Source organism: Ruditapes philippinarum, unplaced genomic scaffold (assembly GCF_026571515.1).
Source record: "Ruditapes philippinarum isolate M1 unplaced genomic scaffold, ASM2657151v2 ctg723_1_1_1_1, whole genome shotgun sequence".
Classification (NCBI taxonomy): domain Eukaryota; kingdom Metazoa; phylum Mollusca; class Bivalvia; order Venerida; family Veneridae; genus Ruditapes; species Ruditapes philippinarum.
The window spans coordinates 480,159-505,513 of NW_026866929.1; the positions used below are offsets into that span (position 1 = coordinate 480,159).

At 32.8% G+C, this 25,355-nt stretch overlaps 2 protein-coding genes across 2 annotated transcripts in view; both read right to left on the reverse strand.

The window, feature by feature from the left end:
* Positions 1–8,075: 8,075 nt before the first annotated feature.
* The window catches only part of LOC132734247 (thyrotropin-releasing hormone receptor-like), a 31,645-nt gene continuing 14,365 nt past the window's right edge, over positions 8,076–25,355 (reverse strand). Inside the window, exon 2 of the mRNA XM_060720951.1 lies at positions 8,076–11,155. Within this exon, the coding sequence (XP_060576934.1) occupies positions 9,013–10,653 (1,641 nt within the window). The 5' untranslated portion in view covers positions 10,654–11,155 and the 3' untranslated portion in view covers positions 8,076–9,012. The remainder of the gene's footprint in view (positions 11,156–25,355) is intronic.
* Positions 23,991–25,012, reverse strand: LOC132734234 (uncharacterized). The gene has a single exon (XM_060720938.1). It carries the CDS (start codon positions 24,564–24,566, stop codon positions 23,991–23,993), a length of 576 nt encoding a protein of 191 aa, XP_060576921.1. The 5' UTR covers positions 24,567–25,012.

Sequence of the window (25,355 nt, forward strand, 5' to 3'; positions counted from 1 at the left end):
ATGAAATGAAAAAGTTTTATTTTTGATTATAATAATCAGGAAAATATCACTGATATACGCGATAAAACCAACATTCTCAGATTAAGACAAAGACTCGCTTTCATGGTTCTATGAAATTTCTCCATATATATTAATAAAGAAAGAATGCTGTATTCAGGAACGAACAAACTTAAACGTGAATAATGCAACACTGATAACCATATGTATATAAATCATTTTTTTCTTTTTGTTTACAATTAAAGATAGAAAAATAAATATCATGTATGCAAGCTTGTATAAATAGTCATGTTTATTAAACTGATCTGAAGATGAAGTAAAACTAAAATCTCTAAAAACATGTTAATCAAGCATCAGTTAACTTAGCTATATATTGTGGAATCTGTTTAGTTTGAATAATGTGAAAATTGCATGCTCTTTGATCTTTTACTACAAGAATATATACAATCAGGCCGCTGTTTTCAATTTGTACAAGCATACATTTTGTACTATTTATGTCCCACCTCAAAGAAGTGGGGTATATTGCTTTGCGTTCGTCTGTCTGTCGGTCCGTCGGTCCGTAGACCAAATGGTTTCCGAGTGATAACTAAAGAACTCTTAGGCCTAGGAACTTCACACTTAGTGTGATGATTGTTCATGACCAATTAGTGAACCCTATTGATTTTGGGGTCAAAGGGTCAAAGGTCAAGGTCACATTAACATTGAAGGTAAAAACGGTTTCCGAGTGATGGCTAAAGAATGCTTAGGCCTAAAAACTTCAAGCTTGGTATGATGATTGTTCTTGTCAAGCAGATGACCCCTATTAATTTTGGGGTCAAGGGTTCAAAGGTCAAGGTCGAATTGACCTTGTAGGTAAAAACGGTTTCCGGTCCAGAACCGACGAACGTTCAGGCCTAGGAACTTCGAACTTGGTATGATTATTGTTCATGACCAGCATATGACCCCTATTGATTATGGTGTCAAAGGGTCAAAGGTCAAGGTCACACTGACCGTGTAGGCAAAAACGGTTTCCGATCAATAACTTGACAAAACATGAGCTATCGGCCATCAAACTTGGTAGGTGAATTGGACTTGACCAGTAGATGGCCCCTATTAATATTGGGGTCAATGGGTCAGAGATCAAGGTTGCATTGACCTTGTAGGTTAAAACAGTTTCATATAAATAACTTGACAAGCTATGAGCTGTTGGCCCTCAAACTTGGTAGGTGCATTGGTCTTGGCCAGTAGATGACCACTACTGATTTTTGGGTCAGGGGAACAAAGGTCAAGGTTGCATTGACCTTGTATTTCAAAATGGTTTTCTATCAATAACTGTGCAACCAGTGGACCCTTAACCTTAAAGCTTTACAGATGCATTGCTTTTGGTCAGAAGATGACCTCAATGGATTTTTGGCATAAAGGGTTCAGAGGTCAAAATCACATTGACCTTATAGATAACAACGCTTTCTGATCAATATCCCAACTCATGGGCCCTTTACTTTTAAATTTCACAGGTGCATTGGTCCTAGCCAGTAGATAATACCTATTGATTTAAGGGTCAAAGGCCAATGTCATATTGACCTTGTATGTAAAGATTGTTTCTGACCAATAACTCAACATTTCAAGTTGCCTTGGTTGATATTTTTTATCAAACTAAAAATCCTTTGGTATACACATTTCAAGGTCTTATGTAATATAACAACTTGGCTGTCATTAATGAGGCCTACATGATTATAAAATTTATGCATATATTATTTGGTAAGATTTGAAATAACTTTGTCATAAGATTGCTGCACTCAACCTTTGCGGTCACAATTACCTAGTGACTAGTCATGACCAGTAATTAACCCTTATTGATTTTTTGGTCACTAGGTCAAAAGTCAGTCATAATAACCTAATCACATGACTTAATGGCAGTCGATTGGGGGCATACATAATTTACAAACATATCTTTTTTTATACGGTTCTCAGACCATCAAAGCAGCCTCAACAAACAGTGTTTTAGTACTGTGTCCCTAGGGAATGGTCACGATTTATAACAAATCTTTTTACTTAATTATCATACCTTTATAAGGTTACCAGTTTAATCAATTCCGCAGTATCATCAATCTTTTCAACATGAAATATCAAGAGTTCATTTTCAGTGTAGTTCTTCTTAATATACAGAAGTCTTATACTCTCAACAGCGGATTTGTTTGTCAGCTTATATTTTGTACGTTTTGTTAATATTTCAGGTGCAATTTAGGTGTTTGCATCGAAATTTTCATTTCATCTAATGGCTTGATGTCAACGCTATCAATTTATAAAAAACAGTCCTGAAAATTATAACGACCATTAATGTCTCTTGTTAGAACTTGTATAATAGAATATTTGATATCAAGGAAGTATAGCATTTGCATTCTCTGATTTACTTTTTATGTTATGTTTATTCAGTTGGAAAGCAATGGAATGGAAAAAGTCAGCACATTAAATTGCGTGTGATATGATCATATTATATGCAGTACAGACTGTATTTATAATACAACATTTGCCGGTAAGTTATCAGTATTATTTGTTTTTCCTAGGACTATAAGGGTTAATAAATATAAATCATATAGTGTTTACGATATTACATCGGTCTTGGCGTTATGTATGATGATAAAAACACGAAATTATATAGAGTTTTCACCATCTTGGCTTCGTTATTTCGCATTTTCATCATCGTACCTCCGACTCTTCACCATTGTGGTTTCATTAATTCGACTTTTTTTGTGTTTTAAATGTTTCGAGTTATGTCAGCTATGCGATGGCCCTTACGGGATACCTTTCTTTAAAGCTTTATCCGACATTGATTAAATTCCAAATAGAACCGATACTATAAATTTTCAAACAGATAAAAGAATTCTATGAAATATGACCATTTAATTACATGCATAAGGTATTATTCAGTCGCTTTGTTGTTCTAAAACTTAATATTATATATTAGTTTCATATACAAATTGAGTATATATTTATCTATAAGCTACCTTTAATAATATTTTCCGTGAAGATTATATATTTGAACATCATTTTCACACTTACACGAATCATAAACATCATATTACAAAGGTACAAAAAAGTAAAAATATAAGAGCAAATTTACACAAGGAATGCAGAGTTTAAGGAAGGAATGCAGCCCTCTGACAACCCTGCGCCCCCTCCCCTCCACCAACCCTATCCCTCTCCTCCCCCACACACACACACGCACACACACACAAAAGCAGAAACAAATGTTTGTAAACAGTTTTCATTTCATAGTGTCAGTATCTATATCGTTATGTGACACAGATGATTTTCTTACATCCGATATGGCGGATGTGGAAGCATTGTTAGGTATGAATCCGTACAGGACTGCTTTATTTGCTTTTTACAAACACTGTCACTGTCATCTATCTCGTGCCATGCTTAGATTGATTAAATATTGTGTTATTTTACAACTTTAACAACTTCCAGGAAATAACTGACAAATTGGAAAATACATTTAGAAGAAATAATTACTATGTAGTGACACATCAGATCAGATAAACCAGAAATGGGAATAAAGACTACGAAAATGTTTTAGAAATGGCCTAAAAAAACAAAAATAAAGATCAACAAGGTAAAGCAAAGTTCACAGGACGCAGCCCCCCGATACACCCAAGTAGGGCACCCAGGAGGTACCTCACAAAACTTGGAGCGGACATAAGGGCGGCGAAAGGAGAGGGACATGTAATGTGTGAAATTATATAAACTAAAATGGGCCCATATGGGAATTAAAGGGATAAGGGCTGTAAGGGTGAAAAGAGGAGGGGGTAAAAAAATTGGAGGGGATTGAGAAAATACCTACCGTAAACGACATAAAATCATAAAACAAGTTGATTATATTGGTTTAAACATATTTATTTAAGCTCGATTGCGAAGCAAGTTTTTGCAACTTATGTTTATCACTTTCGAGTCAGCTTCCTGGAACCAACCAGTACTGGTGTCATATGAAGAAACATGGTCGTGACCCGAGTAGGGCTCGAACCCATGATCTCTTGGTTGAGAGGCAGACACCTTAACCACTAGGCCACCGCTCCCCTTAAGTTGACAGTAAGTGCTATCTCAGTTCATTTGACATTTGTTGCTGATGTGAAACTTGGAGCCCCTCAACAGGTTGGGGCATCAAAAGCGCAGCCAACGTTTAACCCTGCGTGATCGTAAAAGCGTAAATGAATGCGAGTCACTAGAGTCTATGCATCTCTTAGCTCCAGCAGGAGAGTTGGTTTTCGCCCCTGGTGTTGTTTTATGTTTGTTAACCGAGGTTAGCAAAAACAAAATCTTACCTGTATTTGCGACATATTGCCTTCACAGTGTCTGGTTGTCGAAAAACCTAACAAAACGAAACTTTGGGTAAACTTAAGGGAGAATACGATAATGTTTTAAGCTCACATACTCATTCTGACCATGTAAAAAACATGTTACTAAATACCAAGCATAACAGTGGGGATGTAAGTTATTTCATAAGCAATATGATTTACAACAAGGTATAGTTCACCATATTTATTCAGAGCCTGTGTTGAAAATTGGGGTTTATTTTTTAATTAACGGTTTTTGTCGGAAGCATTTATCTGTAACAGAATTACAAATACAAAATTTTTTTAATATGTTTTTTAAAAATGTGGAAGATTGCCCCATAGATAATTATCCAAAATAGTGTTTTTAATGTTGAAGTCTCTAGACGAAGTAGATCGTTAATGTTGTGTCACCAAGAAAAACATGTACTTCTTCGGTATGGTTTTCGCTGGATATCTCAGGGATTCGGTAACATCAGTATGTTTCTTATATTTTTTTAACAAAGACTTATTGATTGGTATAACAAGCTTCATATCCTATGGTTGTTTGAAAAAAAATTTGGAATATAAGAATCATTTACGTAAAATCTGTGACCTTAAAAAGAAGAAAAAGAGTAGACAACTTATCAAGCGCAAGTTTTGCTATTTAGAAAATGTATGTCAGATAAGGTAAAACTTGAAGCCTGCAACATTTTCAATTTTGCCCTGTTGGACTTTCTTAAGGGATTCTTATTTTCTCTATTTGAACGCTACAGTTATGATATTTTCTTACAAAAAGCGTTCTAATTATTTGACAGTATCATAGATTGAAGGAAATACGTAAGTCCGAATAATGCAAAACGAATTGCACTAAAAATTCATTCTACAGTAAACAGTGTACTGTTTGTAAATAAAGAACATTCTATTAGTGCATAATTAAAAATACGAAAAATGCTAAGAAATTAGCAACAACACGTGTACTTGAAAAAAAACAATGTACAAATATTATACTTGTACAAGCAGTTTTGTTTTTGCATCATTGCTGCAACCTGGACCTATAAACAGTTTGAAAAATGTCGTCGAAACTTCTTTTCAAAACATATTTCGCCTTGTCCCAATGTATGTTATCACTTCGTTTTAAAATGATATTGTTTCTTGGCGAGTCTATGTCTCGGGAGTTTTGCTGTCAATGCCGCTCCAAATCTTTTTATAATCAACTCTAAAAGTATTGCATCTTCATCGGATATATATATATACCATATACAAAAGTTTCATATATATATATATATATATATATATATATATATATATATATATATATATATATAATGAAACGTGTTAACACACATGCTACCTTTTAAAGCTTCTGGGCAATATTTTCTAACTATCCCTTCCAAGCAGTATCATTTTTTATAGTTTGCATGTTGATCTTGCACGCGTTTACTGTGTCTCATGCCTGTTCATTGTAATCAACGGTAAGAATATGCATCCGTTAATTTCCCCTCCACTAAAAATATTTATATTCATGCTACCTTATTTCCAACATCGTACATACTTTAGATATTCCCAGGCTCACGTACGTAGTCCCATACGTACCTTTTTGTTGTCCCTTTCCTGCATTTATAGGTATTTTGGTGTTTTATGTGACTGAATAGTATTATTGTTCCTTTTTTTTCAAAATAGTTAATTTCACTCCTCCTTTTATAATCTATACTCTCATATTTTACATATGGCATTGACGTTTATCTTTATCAAGCAATCAGCGCAAGGGTAATTTCAACTGTTCTGCTATGTTTAAAGAAACTGTTTATTAGTTTATAAAAATACAAGTTGATAAAAGGAAAACGACAGCAAAATCGACATTTTAATTAAAATGGGATTACATTGATGGATAAATGTATACAAAGGTATCGTTATCGTAAGATCTGCAATTATACATATGGTAGTAGATCGTTCTGAGCTGCAAGAGCTTTTCGCTATATTAAAACTATTCTGATAAGGTTGTGTTATGTAATTATTTCCATGATTTATACTGTGTATGCTATTCTGTACATTTAAATATTTCATTATGACCTGGATACTTAAAGCATTCTTTTACTGGACTTATTATCATTTAGTTGTCAACTGTTCAGATTATATGACGACCTTCAAACATACTGGCCCCAGTTGTCATTGCATGCAATATGTTCGGTTCAGGGAGGTTGTACTTGCGTCGAAACTACATACATATTAAATACACGAATATTCAGAATATTAGGCGTTTCGTAAACATGTTGTGGCGTGTGTATTGTCGAGTACCTTTTTTATCTATTGTATTGTATTCATAAAATGAATCTGTTGTTTTCTCTGACTCTGACAAGTAGAAACTAGGTTTTATGTCACTTAAAAGATAAAATATTACTAACTTTTAATTAATCTCCCGTTTACATGTTTCCGTTATAGCACTAATTTTATCATCATTTCATTTCGGTGCATTTGGATATCTTAACATGCGATGAAAACATGTGTGTCGTTAAAAATGACATGACATTCGCGTGGTTATCAGGCAATAACTGCATTGATATATCCGATTTTAAATGTCAACATCCAAGCAGGAGTGATTCAGATACAGATATATATTCAAGTTTTCTATCTTTCTCATTGCAATACAGATCTTAATATACAAATGATACAAATCAATCTATACAAAAAAGGTGATGCATTTATCACAACAAAATTACATGACAACTGCAGTATCGTTATGTCTGTACATAAGGGATAATGAAAAAGTGCACCATCACTCACGCTCCATAGCACCTACTTGAGTGGTACTCAATTTTCAACACTTAAAAGTGCTGGAATCAATGATTCCGAAGGACAAGTCATGCAAAAAGAATAAAAGGGTATACATGTTTCCGAATTTCTTTATTATAATTCATTAGACTTTCCATTTACCGCTTCAATAATAAATATGATAACACAATTCATCAATATGATAATTAATATATTATAATTATGGTATAATGATGTTGGAATGTTCCATCATTTTAATTTTTTAATTAAGATTTCATACCTATATTAGAAAGAATCAGGTTCCGGCCTTTCAAGTTTGCAAGACAAGTTTGTAATCAAAAGGTGTTTCAATAATGTTTTGTTATGTTTTAACAATACCATAACTTTTGTTCAGTGTTATAGCGTGTCACCGTAGGGTCTTCCTTGTTACTAAGAAAGATCTATCAATTTCCTTAACTAATTTTACGCCCTTACATTAGAAAGAGAGAAATGCATACAATTCATTTGATATATTTCCTTGACACCGCAAACGCATTTGCAACTCTGCTTTCTCAATTATTTAAAAGAAACTGTAGGCTAATTTATTACAATCTATTTTAAAATAAGATACATAATAGTATGATGTCTCGTTTCCATGTTATAAAATGTGTGTTTAGTGTGTTTATAATGCTTTTTTTAATACTTATCAATTATTTTCTTAAAATACGTTGATGTGTTAATGTGTAGTCATTGCAATGTTTGTTATCATTTTGATATGAAAGTGACGTAAGTTCAAGGTTGGCACTCCAATAACGTAAATCTTCCAGAAATGAAATGACAGATTGCATAACTGGTTTTAAAATACACACATTAATAACATTAACAACCACACCAGCTGCCACTATTTATCGGTAGGTGCTCTTAATTTGAAACACCCAGATGTATATAACGTTACGCATGTATAAAAAATATAAAAACATTTGTTGTCTTCTCTCCTTTTTCACAAATTCAAAATTTGATATTATTTCAAAATATAAAATATCAACGTACTGTGTACTATATTTGTGTATGGTATTATGAGTACATGGTTAAAACTGAATTTTATATATAGATTGAATAGGAATCAAAATATTGAAAACAATCAAGAAAGGGATACTCAAATTAATAGTTAATCTTGATAGACTAAACAATGAGCACAACTGGATTATATCTGCGTAATAACGGAAACATAATACACAAAAAATATCAAAACGAAGTTCATTATGTATTGTCTATTACCATCTTTTTTAATCTTATACAAGCGACGAGTAATGCATGTATACAATTTGGTAACGTAAAAAACTATTCAGTTAAATAATATGTAAAATGTGTTGTCTCGAAAGTTTTTATATTGTTAGTTGTTATATAGTTAAGAACTTGGAATATGACTTTCCAATGGCTTTCTTTAAGGATTCTGTTTTTTCTCTATTTTATTACATATACATGATGCAAGTTTTAAATGAAACATAATTTTATAATAAGATTTAGCTCGTAAAATGGTGATTATACAGGGGATTGGTAATTAATGACTTAAAGCCTTCGGGAACATTAATTCCAGCACATTAAGTGTTGGTTGAAGATCAAATACTGGTGCTAAGAGCGTGACGGATCTTGCCATTTTCCTTCATGAACAAGCTCCATAAAATCGAGTATGCAAGTTTTATGTTATTCAGTTGTTTTCAGTCCTTCTGAGGTATCTACACTTTTTCTAGATTTTTATAAAGCCATTTGATGCAAAATAAGTTTACGTTATAAGTCATTTCTGAAAGCCTTTCATTTTCGTCCGAGAAATTTTAAAGCTTGCACAGTTAGTGCCTTTAAAAGACGATTCACGTAGGATCACAATGTTTAAGTTATATTCATTATACATAAACGCATTAAAATATGATTACACAAATGCAAGGCTTTTCCTATGATCTACTGTATAAGTTTTTTTTCATACAGTTGAATCATTTAATGAATGTGTCGTTTCTGACCTTGACCTTCCTGACTTATTTTCAGCTGTCAATCTGTCTCCAGTCTCAGTCATGTCAGTAAGAAATGATTCTTTGTGATTAAGAATATTATTTAAAGATGCAGAGGTGGTCTTGCGTCTGATAGTTTGAATGTCCGAACCATTGTTTATATCGGTTGTAGTGTCATTTTGCTTCATGTTCTCTTTATTTCCGGTTCCGTCTTGTTTTAGATCTCCACAGCTTCTATAAACCTTTTTTCTATTCAATCCGTCAAGCCAATGTCTTTTTCTTTCAGTATTATTTGTACTTTTATCATTTAAATCCAAACTTGTTTTACTTGATGATATAACACTTGTAATCTTTAAAGCGTCATTTGGATGAAGGCTGTTATTAGAATTTTTAAATGTTTTCATACCACTTTTCTGTATCATTTCAGGTGTGTCAACATTTATCTGCTGACTTGAGTTAGACAAAGAAGAATTGACAGTGAAAATAGCTGAATGTCTAGGTGATGGGGTAGCTGTTGGTGTGTCAAATTTTGTACGCGTGTAGCTTGATTGAGCTGCCCTATGCAAGTTGCCATTATTGTTCCCTCGTCTCCAAGAGCAAAATATTCTAACAACTTCTAAACGGAATTTGGTCCCACTAAGACAGTACAAGAGAAAGTTTAGAGAATTATTCATATACATAAGCATATTAACGATTGCCCACCAAAAGTCTAACTGAGCAAATTTGTGTTCACTTGCATTTTCAGACCAGTAAGGATATCCAATATTATATATACTGACCGGGGAAGTACTTACAAGAAACACAACATTTAGAGTAAACAGCATAGCGGTCATAGAAGATTGTTTGCCTGTATGCTTTGATGGTATCACTGGTCTGTTTCCACTTTGAACTGAAGGCACAACACGTGATTGTACTTTTCTCTGACTTTTTATAACTTTAAATAATATCAAAGCATTTCCGATGACAATGACTGTGAATGGAATGAAACAAAAGGCACAAAAATCTATCCAAGGCCATGATACGTTGAAAAACGTGCGATAGTCTGCGTTGATTTCAACACATTTTTCTACAATTGTAACACCATTCTCGTTCAAACGGTAAATGAATACCATTCCATATAGAAGGTGGGCATTGAGGAGAAGAATAAAAACTGCAATAGCTATAAGTAGTGATATAGCATACTTTTTGGTACAGAGCGTTCGAGCTTTGTGTGGCAGCCAGGCTGAAATAACTCTTTCTAGTGTTACAGCGATCAATATCCATGCTGAAAAATCCAAAGAGCTATACACTAACCATATGTTTAATTTACAACCAAACTCTCCGATTTTTCTTACGTCAATTTCAAACAAGTGTATCAACCATTGTCGTAAAAGTCCGGTGTACAATACGAAAAGGTCGGACAATGCTAATACAATTAAATATAAAGCTGTAGTAGAAGATCGAATGGACCGTCGAGTTAGGACAATGATAGATAAACAATTCCCAACTGTGCCTAATATTATCAGAATTGGTGGCATGATTTGCCAGATAAATTCTCCAGCTTTATATTCAACATATGTTGTGTAATCATCCTCCTCATCAGTGACGTTTGAAATAGATCCATTGTTTTCCATGGTAAAATCTTTATCATACCATTCAAGTTACAGATACACAATTTCATTGATGATAAGTGAATGCATTAAACTTATTCGACACTGTCACAATAAATATATAGTATCTCTATCAGAATAATGTTAATAGTATCTAAACATTCACCACACAGGATCTACGGAAAGGCACAATGCATGTTGTTATCATTTATTTAACGTTAAAGCTGTCCGAAATGATACTATAACATTCAATCCATTTGAAATACTACTTTTTGCAAAGTATAAGGAATACATAATTCAACTGAGAACATTTCTTTTGTGTTTTGTCTACAATTGTTTTCTTGTTCGTCGAATTAAAACTTGCGGTTGTTATTATTAAAGAATGTACTTTCACACGCTTGCTCACAATAATCCTTTGATATTTTGTACTTTATTTTCCATTTTCAAGTAGATTATACCCTGAAATAATGATCTTTCTACTCTGGATTTCTAGATGCTATGATTTTGTGGTAGGGAGTTTTTTTTCCTGAAAATATACAAATCGGAAAGTTTATCAATGATATAAACCAGTAATCAAGGTAATGATATAAACACAGATTAACTTTCAACTAGAATAAACAGTTTGATAACAATCTATAAATATGATACAAAATAAAGATGTTACGATTTCACCAGAGTCCTAGACACGATTGAAATGAAAAAAATATTTACAGATCTTCTTCAGATGTACTACATAATATCCTAGGATAAGTAATAACCCACATGTACACACCTGTTGAAAGCACATCATTTTGCTAGATTATTCTTTTGATAACCATCGTTCAGTATTTGATTTGTGTATGATTGACAGAAATTATCATATTATATGTTACGTTTGCAAAACCAACCATTCATTCTTAAATGAAATATGATAAGTAACAATATAAAGTTCAAATACAAAATATGTTTATCAATAAAAATGTACATATCAGAACGTTAAACACACCTTTCTTATTCAAATGATGATATTTCATGAAGTTCTTTCAGCTCTTATATGTCTATTTTAGCTCTATTTTCATGGAAACCAGAAACCAAATGTAACCCTAGATACATAGTTGTGATTCAAATCCATTTTATTTCTCAAACCCGTAATCCAAAGGTTCATAGGAAGTCTACAGGACCGATGTTTTGTTCAATATAAATAAAAATCAAATTAATTTATATATGTTACATATGTTGCAATTACATCTCTTTTGTTAATGTTATTGAATTCAACGGGAAATAGAAAATTAAGAGATAGAAATGCGTTTTGTTATATTTTGCAGTACATTAGATCAAAATAATATTCGGTCTGAAACGTTTCCTCTCTACACAACAATATCAATATCACTAACAATAGTGTAAATTACCACAGAGTTGTATCACTTTTATAAATATAAAGATGCATTACGGAAATATCCAGTATATATCCTGCTAGATTATAAACACATTGTGCGTTATTGTGCATTCAGTTCAATCCTTCAGTTCAGTTCAAAGACAGCATAACTGTTTTTAGTTATTTTTTACAAATTTAAATTAAAAGGTTCTATCGTCATGTATAATAACAACTGAGATAATTTTTAGCTTACCATTGTGTTTACAAATGTTGCAGATTATTATTGAAATAGATAAACCAAGTTTAATTATGTGGATGGCCAACTCAGGGAGGATGTTTTAAATGTATTTCTAATAATGTTATTATACTTTTCGTTTGAAATTTCATCCAGGTTTAACTACATTTTAAGCAAGTTCCTCTTATTTTATTTTTTCTTTGTATATTTCTTTCCTTAATATAATATAAGGTATATAGGGATGGAATTTTCTGTAACATAAAGGTGTAATATTTGATAATACAGCGCTGGAAGTAAGTCAAAAACACACTTCTTTGGCTTTATCATGTCTTTAATTTGAGAATTGAGAAACAAATTATGATAAAAACATGATTTATTCAAGTCAGTTATACTGCTTCCATTTTTCTGTCATAACGATCACTTCAAAGAAGACCCGCACATTGCAGTTATAATTCCGTACGAAAGTGATCACGTGTGACACACTCATTTGATTAAAACAGTTATTTTTCCCGCTTTAATCTCGGATAAATTGCTTTATTTCAGTTCAACTTTAACATTTTCCAATACAGCGAAATTCATGTATTGTGGAACCCTAAATGTATCACTTTTTATAATTGTTGGATATTTTTCATTAGCCAATATGATCATTTTGGGGAAAATTGAATCGTTGATTGTTAGAAACATTCATATATAATTATGCTTTGGTTATTAAAATGCTCTACTGTTTCATTTGTGATGCCAAAGTTATATTTGAAAATTCATGTTTTTAAATGATTAGAATGTAGATTTGTAATTCATTTATATAAACCCAGAATGTAGATAATCCTTTTTTTATTAACCCATGTATTAGTATCCTTAATTAATTTCTCTATTAACTCATGTATTAGTATCCGTAATTTATTTCTATTGACCCATGTATTAGTATCCGATAAATCATGCTTGTTCTTTCAATGATTTGATAAATGAGTTAACATACAGATGGTGTTGTTTGAGTGTAGTTATCGTTTTTTGCTCCTGTTGTTAAAGATCATAAGTAGCTATACTTCTCATCAAGTGATTAAATATAAGACAACTCATGTACTTCGGCGCCTCATTTTTGAACAGCCACATAACATGTTGGCAAACCGAAGGTAAAGAATGTACCTAACAAAATCATAAGGACACTAATATTGAATTAAGATAATTCAAAACTAAATGAGTTTTTACGCCACTTAAATGTAAATATAAAATAAAAACTTTTTTGTATTTCTAACAGGGACATCTGCCGGCTGCAGCATTTGGAACACACACGCTGTATTAATTTAACCTGATCAATATACAATAAAAGTGGCTTGCTCATTTAAATATTGTTATAAGAATAGCTATGCATCACTTTGTGATTTATCTATGTAAACACATGTGGTAGGAACTATAAAAAGAAATAAAATGATTTAGTAAACAAGTAATCGATTCCGCTGCAAAAATCAATTTTGAAACATAACAAGTAAGCAGAGATAAGCATCTTATTATTAAAACCTTTTGTTAACATCTTTAGACTAATTAACACCTAAAGCTAAATATAATCATATGAGCATGTTTTCTCTAACCCACTACAAAAGACGAATGGCAGCAGATGTTTGATGTTGTGAGGAAAGTTTTATGTAAAATTAATACTATTTTCCCTCTGTAGAAAGGTCAAAGACTTGTGATTTATGATATTTTAATAACGATTTTGTAGCATGTTAGACGTTTTCGACGTGAATAAAGTAAGTCTAGTAAGTGCTGAATATATAACAATAATTTGTCATTAAAGTAGCTTTTTTTTCAAAATGGTTAATTGCTTTAATTGAACATAAATTGTCTGACTATATTTTAACGAGTGGTACTCTTTTGTTAGATGTTCTTCTAAATGTAAACACTACCAATCAATCGAAGAATCGAAGAAACGTTCAAATTCGAACCGTACTTATACTTATACCTCATAACGTGCTTAGATATGTCATCAAATTTCAAACCCTTTATAACAGACTTCTGATAAAAGCCGGAAGATGGAATAGAACTGAACGACACCAGAGAAAAAAGTATACTTTGCAACTGAATTGGTGATGAATTTCATTATTGTATGTTTGTTAAGGAAATAATAATTAAAAAACCCACTTCCCCAATCTTCACCGAGTATATTTATTGTTCGAAATAAAAAGTGTACTTATGGATACATGTACATTGTACGAATTCGCCGGAGTACTGACTTACATCGGTCTTAAATCTTTTTTAAAACTTAATTGTGCCCCCACTTAAGTGCCGGGCATTTAGATTTACCCTAGTCCGTCCGTCCGTCCTTCCGTCCGTCCTTCCGAGCAAACATTTTGGGTTTAGGGGCTATGTAACAGTAAAGAAAACAAAAGAGAACAATAGGTTCATTTCGTGATCAAAGGGTTTATGGGCTAGTAGCCCTTAAGATAACAAAGAAAATAACAAAGAAAATAGCCCCTAAACCCAAAATGTTGTCGCACGTAAGTAACTCAAAAAGTATTTGACCTAGAGTCATGAAACTTTACAGGAATGTTGATCAGCATGTGTAGTTGTGCACCTGGTTATTTTCATCTGGATATTTTAGTATTTTCAGAGTTATTGCCCTTGACTTAGTAAAATTTTGCAATTTTCAACTTGTGTCGCATGTAACTCAAAAAGTATTTGACCTAGAGTCATGAAACTTTACAGGAATGTTGACCAGCATGTGTAGTTGTGCACCTGGATATTTTCGTCTGGATATTTTTAGTATTTTTAGAGTTATTGCCCTTGACTTAGTAAAATTTTGCAATTTTCAACTTGTGTCGCATGTAACTCAAAATGTATTTGACCTAGAGTCATGAAACTTGACAGGAATGTTGATCAGCATGTGTAGTTGTGCACCTGGTTATTTTCATCTGGATATTTTTAGGATTTTTTAGAGTTATTGCCCTTGACTTAGTAAAATTTTGCAATTTTCAACTTGTGTCGCATGTAACTCAAAAAGTATTTGACCTAAAGTCATGAAACTTTACAGGAATATTTATCAGCATGTGTAGTTGTGCACCTGGGTATTTTCATCTGGATTTATTTAGTATTTTTAGAGTTATTGCCCTTGATTTAGTAAAATTTTGCAATTTTCAACTTGTGTCGCATGTAACTCAAAAAGTATTTGACCTAGAGTCATTAGATTGACAGAACAGTGGCGCGGTGGGGGCACCCGTGTCCTATGGACACATTTCTAGTTTTAAAAACAAATCATTTAATTGACCTAATGAAATAAACCACAATTGATATGTTAACTGGAATTTTTAGGAATACTGTTATTCCAAATAAGGTAGACAAACTACTTAGTTAATGAAAGCAGTCATATAAGAATATATTTACCTATTTACAAACTGTCTTATACAATTATTGACAGTCATCATTACTTCAAGTTTAACATTTTTTTTTAAATATTTGTTGTTCTGGAACATCTAAACAGCGTTCTCTCAGGGGTAGTTAATTTTGTGCCAGCTAAACCCATGTTGATATTTCATATACAATGTAACACTTAGAGAAATGTAATATGATACAAAAAGATATCAAACCAAGCAAAAGTGTAAATATCTGTTTAAATGCACATTATTGTAATAAATCCCCACAGCCATGCCCAGTATTTATTCTAGTTAATATTTGTGTTTAGAAAATATTCGTTATAGTTCTAAAGGCATGTAACTGATTTGACTGAATATTCCTTATTAATCAATATAAACAGAAGTATGTCGATTCAAATATCTTAGTTGATTACATTTTGCGCCAAATCTTTGCGGAATTGTATTTTCAGCTGGGTGTTTGTTTGTTCGATTAACCGGCAATCATATGTTGTATACAAGATAAGTATCAGTTGATTAATAACTCAATGTTTATCGGTTCATTGCAAAAAAAAACCTCTTTACTTCTAGCAACTCTTCAGAGAGCAGTTCCATTATGCTATTTATTCATAACTTCATAACAAGGTATCTCTTTTAAGGAATACATAATCAAATAACTTGAGTGCTGTTAGCGGCAAGCCCCTAGAATTTAATGCAAATACTTAAAGTAAATATGTATATTCGGTGGCTACGTTTACAGCTTTTGTTGGTTTCATTGCAATTTTTTGTGGGTTATGTCTTCAGTCTAAAGTAATAAAAATTAACAAAGAGGTTTTAGAGAAGGATTTTAAGTACATAAGGCAAATAAAGGACAAACGCATGTGGCAAAATAAGTAATTAGAGTTTATAACGTTTAATTGAGTTGTTCAAACGTACTATTTCATTATTTATTTCATGTGATGTTTGTATGATAAATCTAAAGTTTTGCATTAAAAAATGTCCTACTTTATGATATTTGGTCAAACATACTGTTACCGTTGTCACTGTTGAAATGATTCTGTCAGGATCACTTTTAAGGCTACTGAAGTTAAATGGTACGGTAATTTACCATAAAACTTAATCAATGAAAAAGAATATAAACACTTGAAAATACCAAAACGCTCAAGTACAGTTAATCTTATTTATTAAGATCTTCTGTTAAATAAATGCATAAAACAGGATAATTAAATACTGTAAAAACATGTAAATTATTGCCCTTGGTATAGTTATTGTAGATCTAATGAGTTCGTCAATGTAAAGTTGTAAAAGAAGGGGTTATATGAACGTATTTCGCGTAAATTACAGTAAAAGTCTTCTAGCGGAATATTTATTTAGCGGAATGTTCAAGTTTTGACGGATTTCCGTTGTTTGGCGGATTTTTAGTTAGGGTTGAGCTACTGTTCAAATAATAACCTTGTTAGTCCGTGTTTCACGGTTGGAAAGCTGCTCAACTGAATTGAGCGTCTGTATTTATAGACTTTGGCGTGGTAATTCCGAAATGAAATTTGCCCGCCGCTAAAACATTCAAAAGTACTCTTATTCAATAAGATTCGACAACGGAATTAGTTAACCAATCACAGCGTTCCGCTAAACATAGCACAGTCATGGCTCATACGCCGTTAGACAAAACAGATCCGTCAAGGATACGCTAAAATGTTATTATTCTTTTATAGAATAATAAAGACATAAAATATCGACAGATTTTTATATGATAGTCACTCTTTTTTCCAAAACATGATTATGGTAGTTTCGTTGCATTACAGTACTTTCTCGGAATTTGGCCGGATATGGAACTTATTTCCGCTGAATCCGTCAGCTAGAAAATGTAAATAACACACATCTGTGTTCTAGTGACACTTTTAGTGTATACTTTCTGCATCTATTGTAATGGAATAATAGTTCAGGTATATTTCTACATATCTGATCGTTATTATTGTTATTCTTTGGTCAGTTGAGTATCTACGCTCAATTGTCAGGTTATTTCGCGACCCGGATCATGTTCACAGTTCTGAACGATATTTCAATGGTTCTTTAACTCGAAACATTGAATATTTATACTGTCTACTGTCATATATATAGTTGATAAACAACCACACTAATCACGGAAATGACAGAGCAGAATTCACGTAAAGGAAAGGTAAAATCTCGTCACACTGTCAAATTGTTTACATGTCTATCCATAACACTTCCCCCTCCTTATTTAAAAGAATATCCTCCTGGATAATGTTACTAATGAAAATGTTTTTACTAATGTCATACCAAGGGCTATGAAATTTAAATTAAATTATTTATAAACAATATCAACAAACAATATTTTAGAACACCAATGCATTATTTTTCATAAATCTGTCAATAAAAATATCTCTCATAGTTTATGCTCTAGGTTATTTTAAGAGTTTTCTATTAAAGTCGCACAACTGTCGCATGTATTTTCTTTCTTTAAAAGATATTTTGTGCACTATGAAATAAATAAAACATTAAGATTAACAACGAAAACATTTAAAATGACACAATGTACATGTAGTACACATCACGCAACACATGACAGTGTAATTCATGTTTTTCACTTTTCACACATTATAACTGGATAAATCATTAAATAACACTTTATTTTGTCTATGGCCTCTCATTTAAGTTGTTTTCTAAAGTCATTCACATTATCATTCATCATATTTTGTTGCTTCACTTATTCACATATATAACTCAATATAACCATCAGATTTCACTTAATCACTTTTATCTCAATATAACTATCTGACTTGACTTAATCACTTTTATCACAATATAACCATCTGACTTCACTTAATCACTTTTATCTCAATATAATTATCTGACTTCACTTTATTACATATAACTCCATATAACCATCTGACTTCACTTTATTACATATAACTCAATATAACCGTCTGACTTCACTTTATTACATAAAACTCAATATAACCGTCTGACTTCACAATGTAATTGTATTAAATAGCTTTAGAATGAATTTTATAAATCTCATAACATTACTAATCACAAAATACAAAACATGTAGTATTTTAACTTCAACAATGATTTTTGTATACATTTTTTTAATTTCACTCTGTTAATCACTGTTTTGGGAACTGACTACTTCCTTCTTTATCCACATGGGGATATTCTTACCCGAATATGGCCACAACCTGTCAATGTGATAGGCTTTTGCTTTTTGTTTGCTGGAACGTTTAACACAACATATCAAATCATCAAGAACACTTGTAATTATGTAGGGACCTTTCCATTTATTGATCAATTTTAAACACATTCCCTTCTTTCTTGTTGGATCATGTAGCCATACTAATTGACCTTTATGATATCGTCTTTGTTTGGCATTTGTATCATAATGTCTCTTTTGGTAATTTGCGACACGACCAATATTTTGTCGTGCAAATTGGTGAATTTGACTTATTTTATGTTTCAGCATATCTGTATAACTGTCACTATCATATTGATCTGTGTTTTGTTCAGGGATTCCCACTACTGCATTTAAAGGTAGTGTCACTTCACGACCAAATAACATTTTATTTGGTGATACTTTAGTTGAGCTGTGCTCAGAACTTCGGTAGGCCATCATCACCAATGGTAGGTAATCATCCCAACTTGACTGATCTTTCGAACAGTATGCGGTTAACATGGATAGTATCGTACGGTTACTTCTTTCTATAAGGCCATTGGCTTGTGGTCTTAGACTTGTCGTACGCGTCTTTTCTATACCAAGGAAATCGCAAAGCTCCATTATCAATTGCGACTCAAAATTTCTGCCTTGATCTGTGTACAATTGTAGTGGTACACCAAACCTTACAACAAAATTATTTACAAATGCTTCAGCAACAGTTCTAGCATCCTGGTTTGGTATTGGGACACTTTCGGTCCATTTTGTGAACCAGTCTGCAATTACTAATATATATTTGTTTCCATTTTTAGAAACCGGAAGTGGACCCAAAATATCCATGGCAACCCTTTCCATAGGCATGCCTACAATATACTGTCCTAATGGTGCTTTATTATTTTCTTTTGACAATTTTCGTGCTGTGCATGTATCACAGGCCTTACAATAGAGCTTAATACTATCTGCAACACCAGGCCAGTAGAAACCTTGTCTGACCTTATATAATGTCTTTTCAAACCCAAGATGTCCAGATGTCGGAATATCATGACTGAAATTAATCACATCTTTCTGCCTCGATTTAGGTACAACAAGCTGCCAACCGACTAAACCAGATTCGTCTACATATTTTCGATACAGCATTTGACCGCGAACATTCAATCGGTCCCACTGACGCCAAAGAGTCTTCAGGAATGATGTGCCGCTAGACACTGTGGACCAACTTGGTCTCGATTCATTTTCCAATTTAGCGGAAAATAATGGACCAATATCAGAATCGGACATTTGTTCGGTCTTTATTTCTAAGGCGCTCCAACCATCAAGGTTAATTTGATGGGGTAGAATATCATCGTCAACGGCATTTGCAACTTCTTGCCGAGTTGTAACTCTTGATACTTTCTCACTTGGTTTCTCTATATCTTCATCATTTTTATTTTCAGCTGTTTCTGTTACATGTTCTTCATTTATTTGCTGCTGTCTGGCACAATTTCTGCAAGGGATTCGCGATAATGCATCTGCATTACTATGACATTTACCTGGTCTGTGTACCACCACTAGATTATAAGTGCCTAGCTCCTGTAACCAACGCGCGGTTTGACCTGTTGGAGCTTTTAGACTACGCATCCAACTTACAGCAGAATTATCGGTTCTAAGTAGGACTTCTTGACCATACAAGTATGAATGAAAATTTTTCAGTGCTACAATCACAGCAAGTAACTCTTTCTTGTTATACAGTATTGTTGCTCGTGTATATTCATGGCTTTACTCATGTAAGCAATTACACGTTCTTTACCATCTTGTTCTTGTGACAAGATTGCGCCAACCGATTTATCACTCGCGTCTGTATCGAGAATGAATTTACAATCCATTTTAGGATACGCTAAGACAGGTGCTGTTATTAATGCTTGTTTAAGGGTATCAAATGCATTTTGACACTCTGTTGTCCAAATAAATTTTGCTTTCTTTTCACAGAGCTGATGAAGTGGACGTGCAACACTTGCAAAACCTTGAACAAATTTGCGATAATAGGATGCTAGACCCAAGAAACTTCGGACTTGTTTTGCATTAACTGGTATTGGCTAATTCTTGACAACCTCGATTTTACTTTCATCTGTATGGATACCATCTTCAGAAAACTGTGTGTCCCAGAAATGTTACTGATTTTTGGAAAAAATATGCATTTAGAAGACTTTAATTTCAGATTAGCATCTTGAAGTCTGGAAAAGACATTTTCTAACCTTTTCAAACATTCATCCACAGACTGACCTGGAGTGATGATGTCGTCCATATAAAGAAGTGATTCGACCCACTGGATACCTCTAAGAATATCAGACATGACACGCTGGAATGTTGAAGGTGCATTCACAAGACCAAACGGCATAACACGAAAATGATACAATGCATCAGATGTTGAGAAAGCTGTTTTAAGCTTGTCGTCTGGATCCATTTCAATCTGCCAAACCCCGAACAAAGGTCCATGCAGTTGAACCACTTGGCACCGGCCAATGCATCTAGACATTCATCTAACCTTGGAAGGGGATATGCATCTTTTATGGTTACCTCATTAAGCTTCCTATAGTCAACACAGAATCTGGTAGAACCATCTTTCTTGGTAACAAGGACTATCGGTGACGACCAGGGGCTGTTAGATGGTTCAATAATACCTTTTGCTAACATTCGCTCAATTTCATCTTTTTCACCTTGACGTTTATTGAATGGTTGTCGCCTAGGTTGTTTGTCTTATTGGTACCGCATTGCCTGTATTAATTTTGTGTTTGACTCGATTTGTACAACCCAGATCATCTGTGGATGACACAAATATATCTTTATACTTGAACAGAAGCATCTCTAGTCGCTGCTTATCGGTATCATCTAAATAGACAGAACTTCGATTTAGTAAGTCCTGTAAATGGTCTTGTAACTTACCATCCACATTATCTGTATGACCTTCGGCAGATATTTTGGCACATCTATGAACACTGTCTTGGTTTTCATCATTTTCATATTTTTCTTCATATGAAGACTTACAGCTACCTATATTCAAACCTTTATGAAGTGTTACACTATCATCACTGTCATTTATATTACACCAATACCAATTTCTGCTTTGCAAGGATCAACCACTCCTTCGATTATTTTTATACCTTTATTTGCTTGAACACCTACGTCATTTTCAATAAAACCAGACTTGGAAAGTTTATCGCTGCTTGGTATTCTGACTTTAACATATGCGATTGATCGAGACTCTACCTCAACGCTTTCCATAACAATAACACGACATACCGTTTCAGCTTCACCACTTGTAAAACACTGTATGTTTTCTCCAGTACGCAATCGTAATTTTAAAGCATCCATATCCCAGTTTCGAACATGTTTCAAAATAAAATCTTGTAAACAGCAAATTATTATATCAACAAACAACAAACTTTAGAACAGCATTATATTATAATGAATTTGTCAATCAAAATATCAAACATTTTATGTTTTACACGAAACATGACATGTTACTTCAAAATTCTTGTTTGATAGGTAACAATAACATCACATGTATTTATCGTTCAAAGTTGTACATGTATTCACTTTTTTTATACTTAAATCTTATTGTCAATCATTGTATGTAATTACTTATAAATCAACACATCACATAATGCACTAGACCTCTAATTCAATATTGTTTTCCTTCATCACTTTGCTTCGCATAAGTTCATTTAGAATGATTTTTTTTATTTTTTTTTATTTTACACTTAACTTACTGACCTCACAAAAGTCATACTATAGTACCATGCAAAATATATATGATATAAGAGTGATAATTCCAACACCTCACTTGTCTTTCCGTAGAACAACACTACAGTACACAAGCATGATAAAACATCACATTGAATACATCACATTGATTAGATATTTAATATACTTCACTATTATTCGTTCAACCACACTTTTTATAACTTTACTTATTACTCTATCTCTTTATAATCCTTGATTCATATAAAAAAATCTGCTTAAAAACACATGTAGACCAAGGACACTCACACTAAGAAATTTTCATAATAGTAAACTTATTAGCCTTAGAAGAACACCTTTTAATGAATGCTGAATTATACACACAATTGAAATATTTAATATGTTACACAATAGTTTAAATTCACCTGTGTTTTTTTTTCTTTTCATCACTATTTAAGAAATTTAATGTTATTTTTCACTTTTTTTTTTTTCTTCCATGATATATATCTGATATAACTATTTTTGTCAATTGATGACAAGTCTCAGTGGTATTTCTATTTTTTCAAGATCAAAAAATGGTTTTGATTGAGCCTTTTTTACTGATTCAAGGGTTTGAATCTGGTCCTCCTCAGCCTTCGACGGAACTCGTCCTGATCCAATTTCACGTACCATCTGATATGTATAAAATCTTGCTCTTGTCACAGCAGTTTCAGATTCTTCTTTTTGATATTTGGCTGTGCCAGGTAGAGCTAAAAAGTTATATTTGTCTAATAAATAAGACCTTGATACGTTTGTTGGGTAAAATGCCTGCTGTTTCATTTTCCAGGAACAAAGCTGCCTGTTCCCATGCCAACAGCTTCCTATCTGGGCTCATTAATGTAAAACCCTTGGGAGGCCAGCTAAATTGTTTGCCATTGATTTCCGTTTCAAATGTACCGGATGAATCCCAATTCCTCCTTCCTGGCGGGCAGAGTGGCATAACGCCCGTTTTTTAAAAGATTTATAGCCCTGTCTTGGTATGCAGATTTTCTTTCATTGAACTCTGGAGAAGGCAATGTCTCATGCATCTTGTCTATTTCAGTTTCAGTATATGTGCCTTGGTTATTTACTGTTGGTACAATTAATCTCCTCCAACCAAATGGGGTTTTTGTAAGTTTTAGACGTTTCTGTTCATTAGTTGCTTCATCTTCTAATTCGGTATCACTTCCGTTTTCAATAATCTTATGTTCTGTTTTGTCAGATTTTAATGTTAAGTCAAAGGCACCTTGATGTGAATTGTTTTCAAGTTGATTTTCTTCGATTTCTTTAATGTCTTCATTTTTACTTTCCTTCACCTCTAGTCTTCTGTTTTCTCCATTGTTTTGAGACATTTGTGTTTTCGCATTTTGTGTTCTCGAAAGGTCAAGGGACTCTGTTCACATTGATTGTTATTATTTGTGTTTAACTGATTTTCTGTTGAATTATTATCAAACTTGTGTGTAATTAAACTAGGCAGTATTATTGACTCTTGAGGAGTTTCTTTTTGATTTTGTCAAAGGACTAGTTTCATTTTGTTTGGAATGCATGTTTTGGTCTTTTTGTGTCATTGGTAATTGTGTTGCTGTATATTTCTTTAACTTCTGTGCTTGGTTTAACCTCTTCAGCTTCCCTCTTTCTCTTTTTGTTTTCTTTCTCCTCTTTGCCATTTTCAAGTTCATTTATTCTACTTTGCAACCCAGCTTTCCAACCTTTTCTTATGTTGTCCCTCAGAGCCGGGTTGAAATGCTGTTTTTCCACCCATTGCATCATTATCCTCCTTGCATCCATAGCAATGGAGGACTCAAACAGTTGTGGCTTTATTAGTCTGGCATAGTCTTGAGGGTATACCGCAAAATAAAAACAGTTATTCAGACTTAGAAACATTTTTGGCAAACAATTAACTTCTACAAAATGTCTGCTGTTGCAATGTTTATTCAGATCAGTCACTCTTGTGAATGTCTTTTCAGTTGGGCACCATGGGCAATACACAGACTGCCTTCTGTGTTCCTTTGATATCACATGGTTGTACAAGTCAGTTCGACTATTGAACTCTTTTGGACACAACCAACACTTCTCCATTTTGTCTGTAAAATAATTTATCATTTAGAAATATATGTAATGATCAGTAAAAGTATTGCAGCAATACAAGTACGTCAAAATTTCACAATTTCATGATTACAGTGAGCAGCGATTACCGTTTGCACATATAACCCCTTTTTCTTTTTATTTTTGTTTTGTTTAATGTACATAGTTAATTTACATTTTATTACATTTATCTGTATACTGTATAAGCTGGTCTTATCATTTTCTATTAACATTTATTGTTTGATAAAAATTGTTGCTATTGTTACTAAGATTGCAGTTTTGTGTAGTTACATGTAGAACACTATAATTTATTTATTTATTTATTTATCTTGTAATACCGTTTGTGGTAGTTGATTATTTTTTTTATATTTATGCTCCGTTAAATGACAAGCATAAATTAAGGTTGGTAATTTAAAACTCAAAAAAAAACAACACATACTACACATCATAATGTTATTTACTTTTCACTTGTCACTTGTCAGGATCACTTTTAAGGCTACTGAAGTTAAATGGTACGGTAATTTACCATAAAACTTAATCAGTGGAAAAGAATATAAACACTTGAAAATACCAAAACGCTCAAGTACAGTTAATCTTATTTATTAAGATCTTCTGTTAAATAAATGCATAAAACAGGATAATTAAATACTGTAAAACAAGTAAATTAATGCCCTTGGTATAGTTATTGTAGATCTAATCAGTTCGTCAATGTAAAGTTGTTAAAGAAGGGGTTATATGAACGTCTTTCGCGTAAATTACAGTAAAAGTCTTCTAGCGGAATATTTATTTAGCGGAATGTTCAAGTTT

Coding starts and splice junctions, on each gene's coding strand:
- LOC132734234 (XM_060720938.1), bottom strand. CDS start 24,566: ATGATAAATTATTTTACAGACAAAATGGAGAAGTGTTGGTTGTGTCCA.